Source organism: Hermetia illucens, chromosome 2 (genome assembly GCF_905115235.1).
Source record: "Hermetia illucens chromosome 2, iHerIll2.2.curated.20191125, whole genome shotgun sequence".
NCBI classification, from domain to species: domain Eukaryota; kingdom Metazoa; phylum Arthropoda; class Insecta; order Diptera; family Stratiomyidae; genus Hermetia; species Hermetia illucens.
In genome coordinates, this window is record NC_051850.1 from 120,146,168 (window position 1) to 120,166,707 (window position 20,540).

Sequence of the window (20,540 nt, forward strand, 5' to 3'; positions counted from 1 at the left end):
TCCAATTAATTAGATTTTGTATATTTTAGGTCAATAATTGTCTACAATTCCCATCAGAAAACGAAATTGGCGTTAATCGAACACCCAGCTTTCAGTATCCCTCCGACCACTTTTCATTGATGTGTGATTTAGAATTTACCGATAATTCAAATGATCTAATTTCGTAATTTCAATTGTAAAACCGTGATATTAGATAAGTATTGTAGTGTTTACCATTAGAAAGGAACAGAGTTTAGATTTTCAACTCGGGAATATTTTTTTACACATTTCATTAAGTAGAGTCAATTTTTCATTTTAAATGAACTCCAAAAGGCAAACTTCCTTTATCTTAATTTCTATTACCGAGATTTTTTGAACAATTTCAATATTCTGTAGAGCATTTGCAGAATATTTTGAAATAAAAACATAATCTTTTAGCATCCTATTAGATAGAGACGGTACAAAAGAGTAATTTTAGGAGAACCGAGGTCATGGTCATCATGGTCAAATAAGTAAATCTAGTTAGACTTTAGAACAGAATATTTTAATATAATGTAAATTATGCGAAATAATAATTTTATAATTTATTGTTGTAAAGATTTTTTTGTCATTTCGAAAGGAAATAAACATTAAAAATAAAGTCAGATGTATTTTTATGTTAGAAGAATGGGTAGATAGTGTGTGTGAATGAAAGTGAACCAAAACTTAACAAAACAATCGTTTTGGATAAGAAGAAAAGCCGAGCGGAAAATCTCCAAGTTACAACTCAATTTCACGACGATTATATTTAGATTTGTTCCCTGACCATTGCGTGAGCCCTTCCATTGTGAGTAGACAGATCTGATTCTTTTTCTAGTGGTTTATTTATATGATTTAACTGACAATTTTTCTCTGATTTAACCGTGCTGAAAACTTAGATGTTGCCCATATATGTACGTTGTACGAAGTTATTCTTGTATGCAGGCCAAAGTAAAGCACTAGGTTGTTAATATATACACATGCCTATTTATTCATTATTTAAACGGTGGAACGTTTTATCTTTTCAAGGTTTTGTGTGAAACAAAACCTTATTAAAATCGGTTCACTGTCTGTCTGTCTGTCTGTCATACGCAAAACGGCTAAACCGATCCGAACGAAATTTGGTGGATAGATGGAACTATGAAATCCCACGCATACAGTGAGTGACATAAAGTTAGGTGGAGTTTAAAGGGGGGCTCCCCATACATGGAAAGGGGGGATTTAAAGAAAATTTTCACTGGATATAGTCGTGTCGGGTATCAAATGAAAGGTATTGGTTAGTAATAGTTAAATAGTTAGTAGTAGTTCCGAAACATTAGGTTTGGCGTGAATTGTAAGTGCGCAAGTAAGGAGTCAAAATGTACGCACTTAAAATGAGACACGACTCATTTTCGGAAACTACCCAGCCCAAAAATCCAAAAAAAAAACAAGATGATGCCCTTAGATGAAATCTGGGTCTCAAATTTCCTCCCATTTCGATATCTTCTCAAATAAACTTACCAATAGCATATTACCGACTTTTGGAAATTGACTGAAAACCCCCCTTAAGTTATTGTTTAGAATAAGTGAGGGATCCTAAGTCCACATCCACTTGATGTTGGACTGGACCAAATGGAGAGCAACTTATTCTCACGTTAAGTTCATCCTAGGAGTACTAAATTGCACCGACAGAGGATTGTCTCGTGCATACACATGCACCATCTTATGGAAATCCCACTATTAGTGTCAAAGTTATAGAAGTTCAAACTTATCAATTTCCTGCGAATTTACCGCATCCTTAGCCATACAAATAAGATACTGACGTCATAATTAATGAGAATAATTGACATTCGAATGAAATATTAAAATTCCAGTCATGAAAAATCTACTTCTCCCTGGCCCTTTTTAAGGTTTTGTGTAAACACAAAACCTTATCGGTTTACTGTCTGTCTGTCTGTCCGTCACGCGCCTTTATATCGGAGACGGTTATAGCGATTGACACCAAATTTGGTGCAAAGGTGGGAACTGTGAACACGCACGTATACATCGTTTTGACGTTGGATTTTTTGGGGAGGAGGAGGGTTTCCCCATACTTGCAAAATGGGGGTGTACATTTTTTTTTCATCAAATATAGTCATGTGGGGTATCAAATTGAAGGTATCGGCTAGTACTTTCTGAAGCTGGTCTTAGTTTTGACACTTGTTGAAAATGCGGGGAGTGTGGGGGGTCGAAAGTGATCATTTATTTCACGGGGCCATTCTCAGAAACTGCCTAACCGCAAAATCTGAAAAAAAGTCAAGAAGCTGCCACTATATGGTGGCTAGGCTCCGACATACCTTTCATACCGATATCTCTTCAAATAAAGTTGATAAGAATATATTGCTATAATTTTCAGTAATTGGCTGCACAACCCCCCCTTTAGTTCATCGTAATACCACGTAATGTTGCAGCAATGTAGGCTATAATATTCAGCTTGATCTTACCAAATTTGGTGGAAATTGCACTATTACTAACAAAGTTATAATAGGTCAAAGTTGTCACTTCTTTGGAAATTCAAGACTTCGAATGTCAATATCACTCGAAAGTGGATATGGATATGGATATGGATTGACTATTATCAATACAGGGCTTTCCATCAAATGATTTAATTAAGGGGGTCATCCCGTGTGTCGGATCCGTGAAATCGATTTTTTTTTGGCATTAGTTGTGTTTAGATATAGTGTAGAATATATGGGCAAAGTGATTTTTTGATATTTGGAGTTGCTCGGAAATTATAGTGTTAAACACGTAATAAGTTTCATGCCAGATTTATGCCGATCGCCGTAATAATGCGCGTATTTATCGGTCCAAATGAAGTTCGAATGACTTCGCTAAAAGGACAAGAAATGAGGCCATTAAGTTTTAAGTTTAAGTTTTTTTTTATTGATCATAGTGACTTACGCTAATACATGATGGATTAATTCTAGCTTAAATATTAAGCTTAACTAACTTAACTTTATTTCAATGGGTGGTTATTACAATTGTTTGGCCTACCCGACCTTCTGTGTAAATTTTTACTTTGATTGTATTAATTTTAATACATAAATCTTCACAATTATTTTGACTGATCTGAATTATTTAAAAACTGCGCTTGCACTAAAAGCGCCAGAAGGCATCACTGAAATGAGGCCAAGGCTGTACATGTGTTTATTGAAGAAACCTAAAGTGTATGGACTAGGTTTAGCAGATCAATGATCAAGAAAGATTTTATGCTAAAAATCACATTCTACTTTTTAAATGCGTTTTTCTCGAAACTGCATATTGAAAATCTGCTGCCACCATAGCCCAAAATCTATCCAACGAAATTCTTTGAAATATTCAGGAAACGCAAACTAGGATAATTGCGATTCATTCAGTAGTTTTTTTTTATTCATTAAAGAAGCCTTAAGAAACACCAAAATTCACGAAAAAAAGTTTAACACGGCACCAAAAATTTGATCGCAGTGCCGTCTAGCGTGGCAGCAGAAAAACACCTTTTTTTGGAGATGGGTGTATAAATTGCTCTGTATTTCAATCTACTACGCATGCTCAAGACATTAATAAATATGTGGTCAAAAATTCGTGTTTGTATCTTTATCGAATTCTTCACAAAAAAAAATCTAAAAAGCGAAAAAAAAACGACCTTCACACGGTATGACCCCCTTAAATCGCTTTCTAAAAGCTAGAGGGCAATGTAATTTTTAACTATGTGACACCGAGTTGTCATTAGCTCGTCGCTCCTCACATTTTCTTGTTTTTCTTCAGCCTTTTTCCCGTTCACAAGCGGGGTCGGCTCGTCGTGATCGGTTTCGCCATTTTATTTTATCAAATGCCTGATCTGGATGTAATTTCGAAGCTTTTAGAGGCCCATCCAGCGTATCAAGCCACCGTTGTTTCGGCGGTCTTTTGGTCGCCTACCATTGACTTCGATGTTCAGAACAATCTTGATAAGTGAATTCTCGTTAACGTGAATTACGTGACCATACCGTCGAAGACGTTCATTGTCTTTTATAGTCAGCCAACACTCAGAACTATAAAGAGCGGCAGACGGGCGACATTGTGGTAAATTTTAGATTTGAGACGTTCGCTGATACGTCGATCACAAAGAACACCAGTTGTGGAATGCCACTTCATCCAGGTCGCATTAATGCGTGAAAACATTTCATGCAGGTCTCCATTGGCTGATAACATTGACCCAAGATATTTAATTTACTCAGTTCTGGGCAGGTTACTGTAGCTTACAGCGCTGAGCAATTTAAATATCTCGAGTCAATGCTATTGGCCAGTGGGGAACTGCGGTATGCTTTTTACAAAGGGAAACACAAAACCTTTTATACCTGAAGCGTCAAGCTTCCAGTTTCCCGACTTGTTTTATTTTATTTGTGTTATATTATTCTTATTTATTATTTTACAACCGAATATCATTCTAGATTATTGAATTTTGGTTTGATTTCCTTTTATTCGCTTATTATTTTCTCTTTTTCTTTTATTATTATTTTATATATAAATTTTAGTTTTTACTATAATTTACCTTTTTTTTTGTTTTGTTCTCTATGATGCTGTTTTTTTCTTCGTAGAATGGAGTAACTTTAGTATGATTATTATAAAAATATACTTTGTAATGAACACTCCACATTAGCGATAAAAGCTTCCCATCTGTTTTAGTTGAAACCTACTTAATAATAGAGCCGTGAGTTTTTAATATCCTACATCGAACCAGCCCAGAATTAGCGACGGTTTGAAAAGCATTCGTAAGGCGTTTTACGGCGCGGAAGTCATTCTACTTTTTTTTTAGTCTATTTGAAAATGGTGGACTTGCGGTCGCCTAGCATCGATCAAAAATTTAGTAACGAATAGCATAAATCTAGCGCCATAAAAAGTAGTTTTGCTAATAAAGCCCTTTTAAGAATGATTTTTCCTTCAAATTTACAAATATTTGCTTTCCAAATCCTACAGAATATACAAAGGGACGACTAATCCTTCACCACGAATCAACCGATTAACGCTCTTCACAAGTTGAAGTAGACTTGCCTGCTCTAAGTTTAGCCTCAAACCTTTTCACCACAAACGTGTACGCGCCATTGAACTCAATTTAATATTTGACCCTCTTCAAGTGTGTTTTGACAGCATTCCTTTCCAACTGTCACTTGACATGTGCTCAAACGTGCTAGTGTTTTCGTTCTTGTTTTGATTGGGCCGGTTTCGCGTTTATCACTACATAAATTATAATTCGGAAGAAAATGGCTGTAGATCAGCAATCACATCGTCCGGGGTCGTTTAAGCAACCTAATAAGCCTCACAAAACTGGGCGTCACCGTTCGAAGGGTGCCATCGACAATGCACTCAAAGGTTAGCTCTTTGTGGTTCGAAAAGTCAACAAATATCAGGAATCATTTCTATTGTTTAGGCAAAGTATCCTTGAAGGCTGTCTCGCATAAACAAAAGCAGCAGCAGCGACGTGAACAGCGGCGTAATCAGGCAAACCAGGTAATGTAAAATTCGAAATCCTCACGAGAGCTGTTTACCTCGCATTTGATTATTCGAAATTTGATAGAAGCGAACAACAAGCGCAAGGGATGAGCTAAATTATGTTCACAAGACTTGAGTGATTTTTCTTCCTTGTTGAAAGGAGATTCGAATATTGCGAATATTCATTGCTATCGAAGGATTAGCTTTGTGGCTTAGGTGCATTTGGTACACCCGTAAACTTATATTTAATGCAACTCTTGAATAACTCCCATCAGTCCAAGAGCCTCCTACAATTGTAAAGACACTTTTCATTAATTTCAAGACAACTTTCAGGCCATTGCTGATGAGTTTATAACTTTGAGTCTATATTTTTTCAACGTTTCAGTTCTTCTGTGATCTGTGACGAGTTAAATCTATCGTTCCTTGTGTGAACTTAATGGTCAATGATGATTGAAAATAAAATCGGTTTTTCGCGTACTCCTTATATATTTGATTGGAAGTGACAATTGGATTGCCAATATGTGTTTTAGCTACTTCCAGGATCTCTCGGAAAGGCTACCCACTTCCTCCAATTTTGCACCAGGCAGCCTAAAGCGACAGACCTGTCGATCATACTGGGATAGTGCATAACGTAGCCGTAGCAATGAAACTCTAAATTGCACACTTTTAGAATACTTTGAAGTAGATTGTACTATTACCTGAGGTAAAAACGGTAAAACGGTCTCCTCGTGGAACCGAGAATTGTAAAAAAATTTAAGGCCGTTTTTTGGCTTTAGCAATTTTTTTGTGAAGAACTGGATAAAGATACAAGTACGAATATTTACCATAGATTTATTAATATCTTGAACGTGTATAGTAATTTTTCCAGCCCGATCACATAGTTCATTGTTGAAATACAGAGGAATTTATACACCCATCTCCAAAAAAGGGGTTTTTCTGTTGCCACACTACAGGGCGCTGCGATCATATTGAAGAAAAAAGTAAACGGTATTTTAATGTAAGGCTCACCTATACTTCGCAAACTAGGATTATTAAAAAATATTAACAACTAACGAATGAATCGCAATTATCCTAGTTTGCGGATCGTAGAAATATGTTCTGAATAAGTCCTGAAAATTTCAAAGAATTTCGGTAGATAGATTGTGGTCTATAGTGGCAGCCGATTTCCAACATGCAGTTTCGAGAAAAACCCATTTAAAAAGTAGAATGCGAATTTTAGCCATAAAACCTTAACTGGACATTAATCTGCTATACCTAGTCCATAAACCTTAGGTTTCCTGAAGAGACACAAGTACAGCCTTGCCTTCAATTCTTGTCCTTTTAGCGAAGTCTTTCGAATGTTATTCCGACCGATAAATACGAACTTTATTAGGCCGATCGACATAAATCTGGCATGTGACTTATCACGTGTTTAACACTATAATTTCCGAACGACTCCGAATATCGAAAAATCACTTTTCCCATACATTTATATATAGATACAATTGATGCCAAAAAAAATCGATTCCGCGCATCCGACACACGGGATGACCCCCTTAAGGTTAAACAAACGATTTCTGAATTGGGTTTATAAAAGCAATAAGAATGACGACGGGTTAAATTTCTGGAACTCACAGCGAGACTCCTTTAGAACATACTGTAAGGGACTGGAAGGCGAAAGAGAATTTTTAAAACTATGTAGAGTCCGTAAAGGAGATGAGTCGGCTAAGGTGGTTTCTCTTAAAAAGCCAAATGAGACTTTCATGAGTTCCAGAATTGCATCTGTACAGATTCTCTTGGAAGTACATTATTCGGGTGAATAGGAGACAGAAGTGGAAGGGGGAGAATTGGAGATTTCTGCAAACCCTGCCTGCCTGCTTGGCAGAAGATATGAAGTTCTACTCAGACGTAGAACAAACTGAGAGGAACCAGAAGAAACACATGGCAGGATATACTGAGGCCTTCTACACCAATAGTTTAAAAACAAAATCGGGTTCGGGAGCAGGAGTTTACGTTTTGAATAGAAAGGAAAAGCTTTTATCTTTGCCAATATTTAACGGTCTGTAGTGTCTATGGCTACGCGACAATCTGACGAGAGAATGCTTTTAATAATATGCAATATTGCTTTCTCTCACGTTTTAATACACCTTAGTTTCCCCTCTTGGTTGTCTTGGGCTATCGCCAAGCCCGTTAATAGACGGATAGCTGGCTACATGAAAATTTACATGCACGCAAAATTTTAACTGCAGATGGAATGTTGTCGGTGAAGCAACAGTCAGAAAGCCTACTGGAAGACTAAGGCGTGGGCGGGCTGTCAATCCTGTCAAATTTTGGTCAGAAAGAAACTGACTCCTGCACGTTTGAATTCTTGCATACATAGAGAGTGAAGACCCACAAATGCAGTACACATGTTGTCAGAAGGCTACGTGGAAGATAAAAGACTGTCAGAAGGCTTAAAGTTGCAGAAAACACCTTGAATTTGCATATGAAAAAGTATTTTGACATTTCGCATTTATATCTCTCACATATACATGGTGTTCCAAAATTACCGGATAAATTGTATTCCAACCGATTCCTCATGTAATTCTAAGCAAAAAATATTAAGTCATTTTTTTCGATTTCTTAATCCTTTAGCATTTTAATTTCTAAAAAAATCGTCGCCTTTACACTACTAAAGTCATAATAACTTAAAAACTACGATAGCTTGAGTATTCGAATACACGTCAAATCGCAGCTAAGAAATGACTGTAAAATATATATATGTTTGAAATTAGTGTCCATGTATATACGTTGAAAAAAGAACTAGGTTTTTTTCCTTATCCTGTAAATATTTTTATTTTTCCCCCCATACGATCTTCTACGGTTTTCACTTTATATGTATGCAAAAATTTAGCCGAGCCGGAGTCAGTTTGTTTCTGATCAAAATTCGACAAAATTTGACTTCCAGTAGGTCTTCTGATTGTGCGGCTGTTGCTTCACCGACAGCTCTTAAACTATAACTCAGTGCAGGTCTGTTACGCCAAAGATCTTTTTTCTCCAGGGCACTTTGAATATTGGGGTTCAAAGCCAAAGTGGCATTCTTCATGTCATCTACAGAATTACAAACCAATAAAATTTCGTCCTCCAATAAGTTTGTCGGTCAACTTTCCTTTTCCCTTGCCGCCTTACATTATCTTTTTTAGTTTTCCGAGCCGTGTTCCTATTCGCTTTTCGATGTGCCCTACACATTCTTTTTTTCGTACAATTACTACGTCCCCATAATGTTTGACTGAAGAATTCCTTTGAAAGTTTACTCCCGCCGTCTCAAATGTACTGAACGTATTTCACAATTGACCTCATAAACATTTCCGTAATGACATCGAACTCCCTTTTACCCGCACTTCCTGTATGATTGATAGAACAATCTTTCTGGTACGTTTCGTATCATTTTTCAAATTCTTCAATGTTTTCTTCTCGTAAAGGTTTTTGAGAGGCGCATAATTGGCAGAGGGTAGATTTTATTATCGCGTCGAGCACTTTCCCGCTGAAGCTTCCAAAGCTTTTCAGTGAAGTAAAACCATGGTTCTTCCAAGACTCGAAAGTCAGATGTTCAGTAACATTCCCATGCGCCACATTTAACTCTTTCTCTGGCGATCCTGATGTTTTTAAGAGTCGCATAAAAAGTGTTATTCGCAATACTAATACAAATGTCCATAAAGTTGAAAAATTTATTCATTCTTTCAAGCCCGACACCAATCAAACGCGTTAACGGAGAACTTGGCATTTTTTATCGTCAAAATTATCACACCGAATGATCCATTTGAATCACTTCTCCATGACAGTTTTTCCAGACTAGCTGACCAGTGCTCCTAACGATCACTTGCAACTGAGTTTTCGCGCCGACTTACTTGTATATTTCGTCTCATTTTCCATCAAATGAGGATTATTGTTCTTCCCTTTTTTCAAGCGATCTGTGATACGACGTTGTAGCCCTTACTTTGCTTTCTTTTCGAATCCATTTCTGATTCAAATAGCAGAAAAACCGGGTTTTTCTAACCTAAGCTATCTTCAACATACAATATAACAAGTCGGGAAACCGGAAGCTGGACGCTTCAGGTATAAAATGTTTTGTGTATTTCTTTTATAAAGACATGTGGGTGTGAATTTGTTCCATTAGTGCGTAACACGTAATATACGCATATATTATGTGAGAATATTCACTTTCGAGTGATATTGACATTTAAAATCTTGTATTTCCGAAGAAGTGACAATTTCGACCTAACTTTTTTAATAATAGTGCGATTTCCACCACCTTGGTAGGATCAAGTTCTACATTATAGCCTACATTCTTGTAAAATTTCGTGGTGCTAGGATGAATTTAAGGGAAACTCTGAAGCCAATTACTGAAAATTATAGTAATACACTATTATTAACTTTACTTGAAGGGATATCGGTATGGAAAGTATTTTCGAGCCTAGCCACCACACAGTGGCAGCCTCTTAATTTTTTTTTCAGATTTTTCGGTTGGGCACCCTGTTAAATGTCAAAATTAAGACCAGCTTTGGAAAGTACGAATTTTGTTTTACACAAAACCTTGAAAAGCACTCACAGCCCCAGACACATATTCATACGCATTATAAGAATGTTAACGCTTAACTGTTAACGTCTTTGGGGAACAATTTATAGGTGGAAAAATGAACGGAGCGGTCACACGCCAGTAATCGCTCGAAAAGGCCACAGGTGTTCATATTCCGCCTCCAAACATAATCTACTTTCAAAATATGCAAAACAATCAATTTCCTGGAGCCACGACGGTAGACCCTCTTAAGGCTGCTAAACACACCAAACTTTCCCTGTTAGAAGCAAACAAACATGCTGCAAAGTTTATCCTGTTGAATTGAAGACGTGTAGTAGTATTTTGGGCACTCTAGCTGGTCATTATTCACTAGTTGCAGATATGTTCTGAGTAGGGATCCTGCATCCTGTAAACCTTGTAATAAGGAAGCGGGATTTTCCAACCGCAGTAACGACGGTTCTCACATATACGATCAATTTGTACGTAATTTGGACGCCTTCAATACTCTTCTCGTAAATGCAAGTGTTTTGATCCACACTCAAGAAGTTTACCTTTCTTTGAATTTAAACAATCATCCCAGTCTTTCATTTCCTGGGAAAGATCTCAAATTCCCAAATTTTCGGTTGTGTAGAAGTATTTCAAGAGAAACTGCAGAGGTCGCCAGAAATAGTTCTGCCGGAGATCGTCTTTGAATACTGACGGCCGTGTTAGTTTCAGTTTTCTTTGGAAGGACAGTTCGTATTCGCATTTTGCATTGCTGTGAGTTGGCCACCATTCGCAGTGAAAAGTGGATCCTTTAACTCCTCACGTTTGTGAATTCGTTTCCATGTTCCCGCAGTCACCGCATCCCTAGGATTTTGGAACATTTTTGATGGCTTTCGCGAAACAATCGTCTAATCAGCAAGTTAGTCTTCCAATTTTCGAATAACAGCAGAATTCTGTATGATGGGTCGAAGCTCTCTAAACCAGTTGTTGTGGCCGCAACATGAAGGCGCAGGTAACTCTATGCCACGCACATCCAGAAAGCCACGTTTAAATCGACTGCTGATTGTGGTGTGATCGATGTTGTGGCAAGTGACTAATTGGCTTTATGGCAGGTTCTACACTCGACTCTGTATCAAACGAACTTGGTATCGTCTATGGCAGGTTTGCTTAATATCCCCGAATTAGAGGAATTATTTTAAGCATTCCTTATTCTTATCTTTTTAAGTGCTGCCTTGTGATTACGTTCAAAATATACAAGTCAGTTAGCATCGCGTTCTAAAGGAACTATTAATAATAATAATCGTTGGCGCAACAATCCAATTGGATCAGGACTTTGAAGTGTGTAAGAGCACTTCATTCAAGACCGTAACGGTACACTACAGAATTATAGTGCCCTATAGGAGGCAATGTGGTCAGCATTGCGGTCGCCCGAGATTATTACCGTGATTTGACTCAGGTACTCATTTATAGCTGAGTCGACTGGTATCTGACGTCAAATCACGATACAAATCCCACTGCCACCAGTAAGATTTGAACCGCAACCTTCCGTACGACAGCCTCGTGCTCTAACCACTCAGCTATCCGGACACTATTGTGCCCCTTTAATGTTTTTAGTTTACTTATCAATAATACTTTGTCGATCAAGCCTATAACCGACAGGAATTTAGTAGGTGTTTCAGCTTGGCTTCAGGTTTTAAGTATTCTCCCAGGTATATTGACCTACTTTACAGAAGTGCTGGACATTGTCCCAGGATATATATGGAAGTTTCATCACTCACAGATATCCCCAATCACCTTGGATTGCCCATCCCTGGTAGGTTCGGCCAGCATCCTCCGTCTGATTGCACGGAGGGTTTCTGGTCCAGATAGCGGTGTAGCAGTTCCTTTCCTGGCCTGCTTATCCGCTGCCTCATTACCTTCTAATCCAATGTAGCTTTGAACCCAAAGCATCCAAATGTTAATATTCTCGCCAAGCGTCTCCAGTCTATTAAGACATTCCCATCCAGTTTAGAGTTTACCCGGTTGGACTTAATGCTTTAATAGCCGCCTGAATATCGACCAAAACAGCAATGTTACGCTATCTATCAATATTTTGTGGGTTGATGGGGCATATCTATGGGTTTTCTTTGGACTAATGACCTCGGGGCCCGCTCCCTCTGCTGTGAGGGGATTTATCAGTGAACTAGGTAATTAGTTGGTTGTTGAAGCCGTACTTCACGGTCACGCTCTCCCAATTTACTCTGTTACCCCATCGTGTTCCTATTTGCTTGTCGAAATGAAATCTCACAATCATGCTATCTATCCCTTGGCATTGGTGATTTAGGATACTGGCTAGAAAGAATGTCAGTCTTCCTCTTATTTAGGCAGCTCATCGCTTCGCTGACACTCCTTCAAAATCCTCGGCAAATTTACCGTAATGCAACAAATGATATTTTGCATCATGTATCTCTTTATTAATGGAAGTTTTTCGGAATATCCCTCTTGTAGACAACAGACACCCTGTTGACGTTGTCGTTGAAGAGCAGGTGGATCGATGTTAATCTGATCGGTACAGAAGGATTCAGCTCGGAAATCAACCTGCTTCATGTCGACCAAGCTTTTGAGGTGTTCCTCGATGTATTCAAGAATGATGTCAGCTAAGATCTTCACGACAGCAGGAAGCACGAAAAAACTTCTCCAGTTGCCGCACTCAATACGAGTTCCCTCCTTCGGAATCCTTACGGTCATTTGCTTTTTTCATTCAATTGGAAAATATCAGATTCTCAGAATGCAAAGAACAGTTTTGCAGGATAGCTACTGCTTGGAAGTGCAAACATTCCTAGTTCTGTGAACCGTGATCCTTTCACTTCTTCAGCTGTTTCTCATCATGATTGAGGAGCCGAACGTTAAAGTCTCCGACCGGAGAAGACCTGCAAGTTATTCCGTGACGTGAGATACGGTCCTCCATGTCATTTGTAGTAACTTCTTCTTATCTGATCAGAGCAATAATAAATGTTCCTTCGACACGGTGCTCACTATACTTACATCTCGAAACAGTATCGTAGCTCGAGTTCATCACGCTTGCTATTACTCGCAATAGAGCCTTTAACCCCTTGTCTCCATCGATCAGTTTGCACGATTTGACAGTCAGCCAAATTTTTGCTGCCCTTTCGAGACGTGGCGACCTGAGTAGCGCCGGCAAAAAAGGCTTTAATGCCGACCCAATACTAAACAATTTTCTGAAGCAAACTTTTCTCAGAGTGTCCAACTTGTAGCGGTAGAACTCTAAATTAAGCTGGGGAGAGAGTAAGCTTTTTGGGGGCCCTCGATAGAGTTGTCGAGGAGCGGGCGTGCATTTCGAAGACCAACTTGAATACTACATTATAAACAATAAGTTCGTTCTTGTCTGAGGCATGGAGAAGCAAAAAACAACACACACGTCACTATTCCTTTTAGTCTCCTTTTATGGCAAGGAAGGAACGAATTGAACGAATTCTCAATCCCTAAATTAAGGGAGTTACTATCTCAGTGGATGGATAGATGGATAGAAGCTCACCTAGTTCTTCACCGACCACAGTGGATAACCGCGTTCAAAGGGTAGTATAGGTCCTAGAGCGAAACGTGGATTGGTACCCACGATGGAGCATAAAACCTAGGAAACCCCTGCTGAATCAACACCAACAGTTCTACTATCAAACCCTATATCAACCCCCACGTGGCTGGGGTTTTTTTCTTAATAAAAAACTGCAGACGAAGAAGGATGAAGGCAAGTCCCCCGCGTCTAAAAACGTGACAAATTGTACCAATTGGTCCACCAGGTTGAGGGTTGGGCAGAGCAGACAACCCTACACGAAAAACCCAAGTTACGAAGCCAAGGGGCATAATATTACAATTTTGTGTTTTCAAACTACGGAAAAAATCAAAATATTTTCATATTTTTATTTTTCGCTGTACATGTTATAATTATTTCTTTGCTAAACTTATTAGCTTTTGGATTGCAGCATATGAAACTTTGTACATATGTAGCTTAAATCAAATGCTTCATTTCTAAAACTGCTTTTTCGTTTATATTAGATTCGTAAAAATAAGCGAGATGAAATTCTCGCAAAAAAGCGACTACTGGGCGGAACCAGCACAGCTCCATTTCTTGTTTGCATTCTACCACTTCACGGTCATATTGATGCCCAGTCAGCGTTAGCTGTACTGTCAGCCGCTGATGACGAAGCAATTGTTGATAAATCTCTAGCTGGCGTGACATACATTACTGTGCCTCGTTTCAAGCAGCGATTTGCATTCATCATACCGCCAACAGGACATGGAAATGAACTAGCAGTTTTAGATTATCTGAAAGTCTGCGATACAACTTTGCTACTCACTTCCGCAATCACCGGTGAAGACGAAGTGTTTGATCGGTGGGGTCAGAAAATATTCAATATGATAAGCGCCCAAGGAATTCCCTCTCCAATAGTCGCCCTTATGGATATGGAATCAATAAATCCGAAGAAGAAGCAACAACTCAAAGCTAACGTTCAAAAATTTATTTCTAAACTATTGCCGGAGGAGAAAATCATGCAACTGGACACTAATGCAGAAGGTCTGAACATGCTGCGGAGAATTGGTGGACAGAAGAAAAATATCCTACACAATGCTGCTAATCGGCCACATCTACATGCTGAAAAGGTGGAGTACGTTCCCGATGCAGATGGAGAAAATGGAACACTTAAATTGACAGGCTTCTTGCGCGGAATCCCGTTAGATGTTAACGGATTAGTGCATATCCCCGGCTTAGGAGATTTCCAAATGAGTCAAATTGATGCTCCCACCGATCCACATAAATATGATAAGAGTAAAGAGGCAGAAATGACCACCACTGAAGTAAGGGTGATTGCAAAATCAGAACCAAGCAAACAGACTAGCTTGCAAACCGAAAATATTCCAGATGAGATGGATGCAGAGCAGACTTGGCCGACCGAAGATGAAATTGCAAATGCAAATGAAGAAACAAAGAAGACGCGACTTGTGAAGCGCGTACCGAAGGGAATGAGTGACTATCAGGCATGTTGGATTCCAGATGTGGAGGAAGTCGATGATAACGATGCTGAAGATGATGACGATGAAAATAGTGATGAAGTATGTGTAGATCATTGAATGGGTTTTTTAAATTTCAATTGAATAATGCAATATTCCATTTTCCAGGACTTTATGTCATGTGCATCAGAAGTGAATTCAGATGAGGAGATGGAGCAAGCACGAAGCGATACTGAGGAACAATTCGAAATGGTTTCTGTATCTGATGGCCCCGTTAATGATGAAAAATATGATTTAGGTGCGCACAATTTTATAAGTATCGGGAAAAGGTTCTTGAAATTTTAATCGTCTGAATCAGATTCTGTATTGTTCGCAAAGAATCTTTCGGTTTTTACTGGATCCCATTGCAAACATAGCAGTGATTGGTTTCAACACCAAAAGTCGCCTCCCTGAGCGCCAGGCTGTCAGCCTTCTCATATCAACGATGTCTTGGCATTCACATAAGGAGCGATTCTTTCAGTTGATTAAATTTAAGCAATATCTGATGGCAGCACTATACTGACGAGTTTGATACGGTGTTGTCTTTTAGGGCTGATAAATCTTATTGATTGTCCGTACAAATTCCAGCGATGTGACCATATCAGTTTAACTCGAACATTTCTGCATAACCTCATTAGAAAAACACAAAGTGGTTTAGTCGCATCGGTGTAATGGAATAACTCCTAATGGCGGTATCATATTTATCGTTTTCGTAGTAGTGTCGTACCTGACCGTTTTCTAAGAAGTTATTAAGGACAATATTAAGTTGTAGTTTCCTTTGATGTGACTGAGTTGAATGATGAACAGATGTGTACTTCGCTCTTTTAAACTTTTCTTTCTACGGCAAATACTGAGTGTTCAAATTTGTTCTTTTTATCAAAAGATTTTTCTAGCTGGTGGCAATGGGGGCCTGAGAGAAGTTCGATATCTGCTAATTTTTTTTGTAAGGTTTTGTGTAAAACAAAACCTTATTAAAATCGACTCACTGTCTGTTTGTTTGGCTGTCACACTCACCTTTCTCCAAAACCGCTAAACCGATCCGAACGAAATTTGGTGGACAGATGGGGATTATGAAATCCCACGCATACAGCGAGTAGCATAAATTTAGGTGGAGCTTAAAGGAGGGTCCCCCATACATGCAAAAGGGGATTCAACAATTTTTTTCATCGGATATAGTCGTGTAGGGTATCAAGTGAAAGGTCTCGATTAGTACTTTCCGCAACTGATATTAGTTTGTCGTGAATTGCAAAGTGTGCGAGTGAGGAGTCAAAATGTACGCACTTAAAGTGAGACAGGACTCATTTTCGGAAGCTACCCAAGCTAAAAATCCGAAAAAAATCAGGGTGGTGCATTTAGATGAAATGTATGCCTCAAAATATGTCCAATTCCGATATCTGCTCAAATAAACTTACTAATAGTATATTACCAACTTTTAGAAATTGACTGAAAACTTCCCTTAAGATCATCCTAGGTTTACTAAATTTAGCACCGACATAGAGGACAGCCTCGTGCCAAGTTTAATGAAAGTTCAACTATTAGTGTCAAAGTTATAGCAGTTTAAACTTATCATCCTCAGCCATACAAATAAGATGCTGACGTCATAATTAACAAAAATAATTGACATTCGAGTGAAATATTAAAATTCCATTCAAGAAGAATCTAATTCTCCCCAGCCCTTTTTCATATCTGATGTAGGTTAAATTCTTGGCATTTGCTAATAATATTAAATTCAGTGTGGGGAGCGTATAAGATTGACTATTATCAATAGTCAGGGCTTTCCATCAATTGATTTATTTAAATTGCTTTTTAAAAAATAGAGAGCAATGGAATTTTTAGCTATGTGGCACGGAGCTGTCGTTCCTCGTCGCTCACATCTTCGTTTTCTTCAGCCTTTGTCCCGTTCACAAGCGGGGTCGGCTCGCCGTGATCGGTTTCGTCATTTCATTTTATGAAATGACTGATCAGGATGTAATCGCGTGGCCTTTAAATCCCCATCCAGCGTATCAAGCCACCGTTATTTGGGGCGGCATTTTGGTTGCTTACCAGTGACTTCGATGTTCAGCCCAATATTGTTAAGTGAATTCTCGTTAGCGTGAATTACTTGACCACACCATCGAAAACGCCTCACTCGCAGTTTTTCCACGATCGGTGCAACCCCATATCGATCGCGGATATCCTCATTTCGAATGTCATCAAAACGTGTCACGTCACTCGTACAACGCAACATCTTCGTCTCCATTACCGCAAGATACCGCTCATTGTCTTTTATAGTCGGCCAACACTCAAAACTATAGAGAGCGGCAGACGGACGACATTGCAGTAAATTTTAGATTCGGAATGTTGCGCTGATGCGTCGATCACAAAGAACACTTGTTGTGAAATGCCACTTCATCCAGGTTGCGTTAATGCGTAAAACAATTTTATTACGCAGTTCTCCATTGGCTGATAGCATTAACCCGAGGTATTTAAATCGCTCAGATTTATCAGCCAACCGCATTATGCTCCTCGCATAGGGAAACACAAAACCTTTTATACCTGAAGTGCGGTTTCCCGACTTGTTTAGTCTTCGTCTCGTTCACAAGCGGGGTCGGTTAAAATCGGTTCAATGTCTGTCTGTCTGTCCGTCTGTCTGTCACACGCACTTTTCTCGGAAACGGCTATACCGATTGAGACGAACTTTGGTGAGAAGGTGGGAACTGTGAACGCCCAGACATGCAGTGAATAATCTATGAAATTGAGTAAAAATCCCCCTTAAGTTTATCCCAGAGTTATAAAAGTTAGTCATGAAGCATATTATCCCCAAGTTTGATCAAAATCATACTATTACTAACAAAGTTAGAGTAGCTCCAAGTTGTCTTTACCATTTAAATTTACTGCAAGCCAAAGTACTAAATATCAATAACACACTAAAGTGAGTAGTCTGACATGCTAAATGCATATACATAATATACATAATGCATGTTTTATCAAAGGCCTGATCTTGAAGTAGTCGCGAGGCCTTCAAATCCCCATTCAGCGTATTGATTCACCGTTTTTCCGTTGTTTTGTTCGCTTATCATCGACTTCGATGTTCAGACCAATCTTGGCGAGTGAATTCTCCTTAACGTGAATTACATGACCCTTCCATCCAAGACGTCTTTCTCGCAATTTTTGCACGATCGGCGCATCCCCATATCGACATACGACAGAGCGGTACGTCAATCACAAAGACCGCCAGTTGTGGAACGCCACTTCAGGTCATCCAGGTTGCGCTAATGCATGAAGCGAAATAGTTCAACCCATCAAGACGAGCCGACCCCACTTCTGAACGGGGCAAAGACTGAAGAAGAAAAACAATGCTCGTGCAATATCGTTTGCTTTACATGCAAACTTGTTAGCACTGATGAAGGGAGCAAGTGGTTCCCGAAATATCGGTATTTGCAAGAATAAATATCCACACCAACGAAAAAGAAACAACAAGTTTTTATTATTTCAATTAATTAATCGTTGGAAACACCGCATAATTTCACTCAGATATAAAACAAGTTTTTTCATTCAGTCAATACCTTACTGATAAAATAAGTTTTTACGTATAGTCTAAATATTGCCAAAAATTCGCCAAAATATAAGCTTCTCTGTGCAACAATTGTTATTCATATATTTTCAGCGATGGACCTCCACGAGGAAATAGAAACTCTGAGAAAAATTAAAGAAGCGCGCACCGATCAGTTATGGCCAGACGAAATTGATACTCCACAGGACATTCCAGCAAAGGAAAGATTCCAAAAGTACAGAGGATTGGAATCGTTCAGGTACATATTCGAGATTTATTTCTAAACGAATTTCATTTCAATAAACCTATTTTGATAGAACGTCGCCATGGGATCCTAAAGAGAATCTCCCGAGCGATTATGCACGGATTTATCAATTCAAAAATTTCGATCGTACGAAACGTCGGGTAATCCAGGAAGCGGCGGAAGTGGATGGTGTGATGGTATGTACAACAATAAACAACACAGAAAGCAACAAAAAGTTATATAGAATCTAATTTTACATTTAAATTTCAGCCCGGGTGGTATATTACCGTTCACGTTGCCAACGTTCCCCAGGAAAAATGGGCCGCTTATCAATCCGCCCAGCAATCACCTAATATTGTGATGTACGGCATTTTGCCGCATGAACACCAAATGTCTGTTGTTAACGTGATACTGAAGCGAATACCGGATTCAGAGGTTCCAATCAAATCTAAGGAAAAGTTGATTATTCAATGCGGTTACCGAAGATTTGTTGTCAATCCTATTTTTAGTCAGCATACAAACGGCGCTAAACACAAGGTACAATTTCAAACCGATCCTGTCAACTGATTTTTCCGAAAATAATATTTTTTTTAATCTTTCAGTACGAACGATTCTTCAGACCTCACACAACAGTAGTGGCGACGTTTTACGCACCAATTCAATTTCCTCCGGCTCCTGTGTTGTGCTTCAAAGAAAATCCTGATACGAGCTTAGCCCTCGTTGCGCGTGGTTGTCTGCTATCCTGCAATCCAGACAGGATAATTTTGAAGAGAATAGTTCTCAGCGGGCATCCTTTTAAGATAAATCGCAAGAGTGCCACCGTCCGTTATATGTTCTTCAACAAGCCTGACGTTGAATACTTCAAACCAGTTCAACTACGTACAAAATGCGGCCGTTTGGGACACATCAAGGAGTCTTTAGGCACGCATGGTCATATGAAATGCGTTTTCGATGGTCAGCTGAAATCGTACGATACAGTGTTCCTGTATTTATATAAGAGAGTTTTCCCTAAATGGAATTATGAAGAATGTGTTGTTCGATGTGATGATGCTAATAAAATGCAGGACTAAGCAGAAAGGTTTCTTTCGATCGGTTTATATTTATTTTTGAAAAAAATATATAGATAATGTTAATTTACAGTTTTTTTTCTTTCAAAATAAAAATATCCTTACCTGACGTCAAATTTAATCCTAGTTTTGATAAATCAGATCAAGGTAGGTTCGAAAATTTACGGATTTATATGAAGGGTCATCATCATCATCAACGGCGCAACAACCGGTATCCGGTCTAGACCTGTCTTAATAAGGAGTTCGATATTCCGGTTTTGGGCCGAAGTCCACTAATTCGACGTCCCTAAAAGCTGCCTGGCGTACTGGCCTATGTCATCGTTCCATCTCAGGCAAGGACTGCGTCCTCTTCTTTTTCTACCATAGATATTGCCATTATAGACTTTCCGGGTGGGATCATCATCCATACGGATTAAGTGACCCGCCCACCGTAACCTATTGAGCCGGATTTTATCCACAACCTGACGGTCATGGTATCGCTCATAGATTTCGTCATTGTGTAGGCTACGGAATCGTCCATCCTCATGTAGGGGGCCAAAAATTCTTCGGAGGATTCTTTTCTCGAAAGTGGCCAAGAATTTGCAATTTTTCTTGCTAAGAACCCAAGTTTCCGAGGAATACATGAAGACTGGCAAGATCATTGTCTTGTACAATAAGAGCTTTGACCCT

General features: G+C 38.9%; 2 protein-coding genes across 2 annotated transcripts in view; both read left to right on the forward strand.

Moving 5' to 3' along the window:
* Nucleotides 1-619, forward strand: part of LOC119647579 (nocturnin) — a 33,149-nt gene extending 32,530 nt beyond the window's left edge. The window contains exon 6 of the mRNA XM_038048586.1: nt 30-619. Coding sequence (XP_037904514.1) covers nt 30-167 — 138 coding nt within the window. The 3' untranslated portion in view covers nt 168-619. The remainder of the gene's footprint in view (nt 1-29) is intronic.
* A 4,497-nt stretch (nt 620-5,116) lies between these two features.
* Nucleotides 5,117-19,941, forward strand: LOC119647578 (pre-rRNA-processing protein TSR1 homolog). The gene is made up of 8 exons (XM_038048585.1): nt 5,117-5,343; nt 5,402-5,481; nt 14,036-15,091; nt 15,158-15,287; nt 18,675-18,819; nt 18,878-19,001; nt 19,075-19,341; nt 19,407-19,941. Exons 1-8 carry the CDS (start codon nt 5,235-5,237, stop codon nt 19,872-19,874), a joined length of 2,379 nt encoding a protein of 792 aa, XP_037904513.1. The 5' UTR covers nt 5,117-5,234; the 3' UTR covers nt 19,875-19,941.
* Nucleotides 19,942-20,540: the final 599 nt, after the last annotated feature.

Bases quoted from the DNA above. Each gene is read 5' to 3' on its own strand.
- LOC119647578 (XM_038048585.1), top strand. From the start codon at position 5,235: ATGGCTGTAGATCAGCAATCACATCGTCCGGGGTCGTTTAAGCAACCT. The intron at 18,820-18,877 runs GTACATATTCGA...CTATTTTGATAG, and splicing joins AGAGGATTGGAATCGTTCAG to AACGTCGCCATGGGATCCTA. The intron at 19,002-19,074 runs GTATGTACAACA...TTTAAATTTCAG, and splicing joins CGGAAGTGGATGGTGTGATG to CCCGGGTGGTATATTACCGT.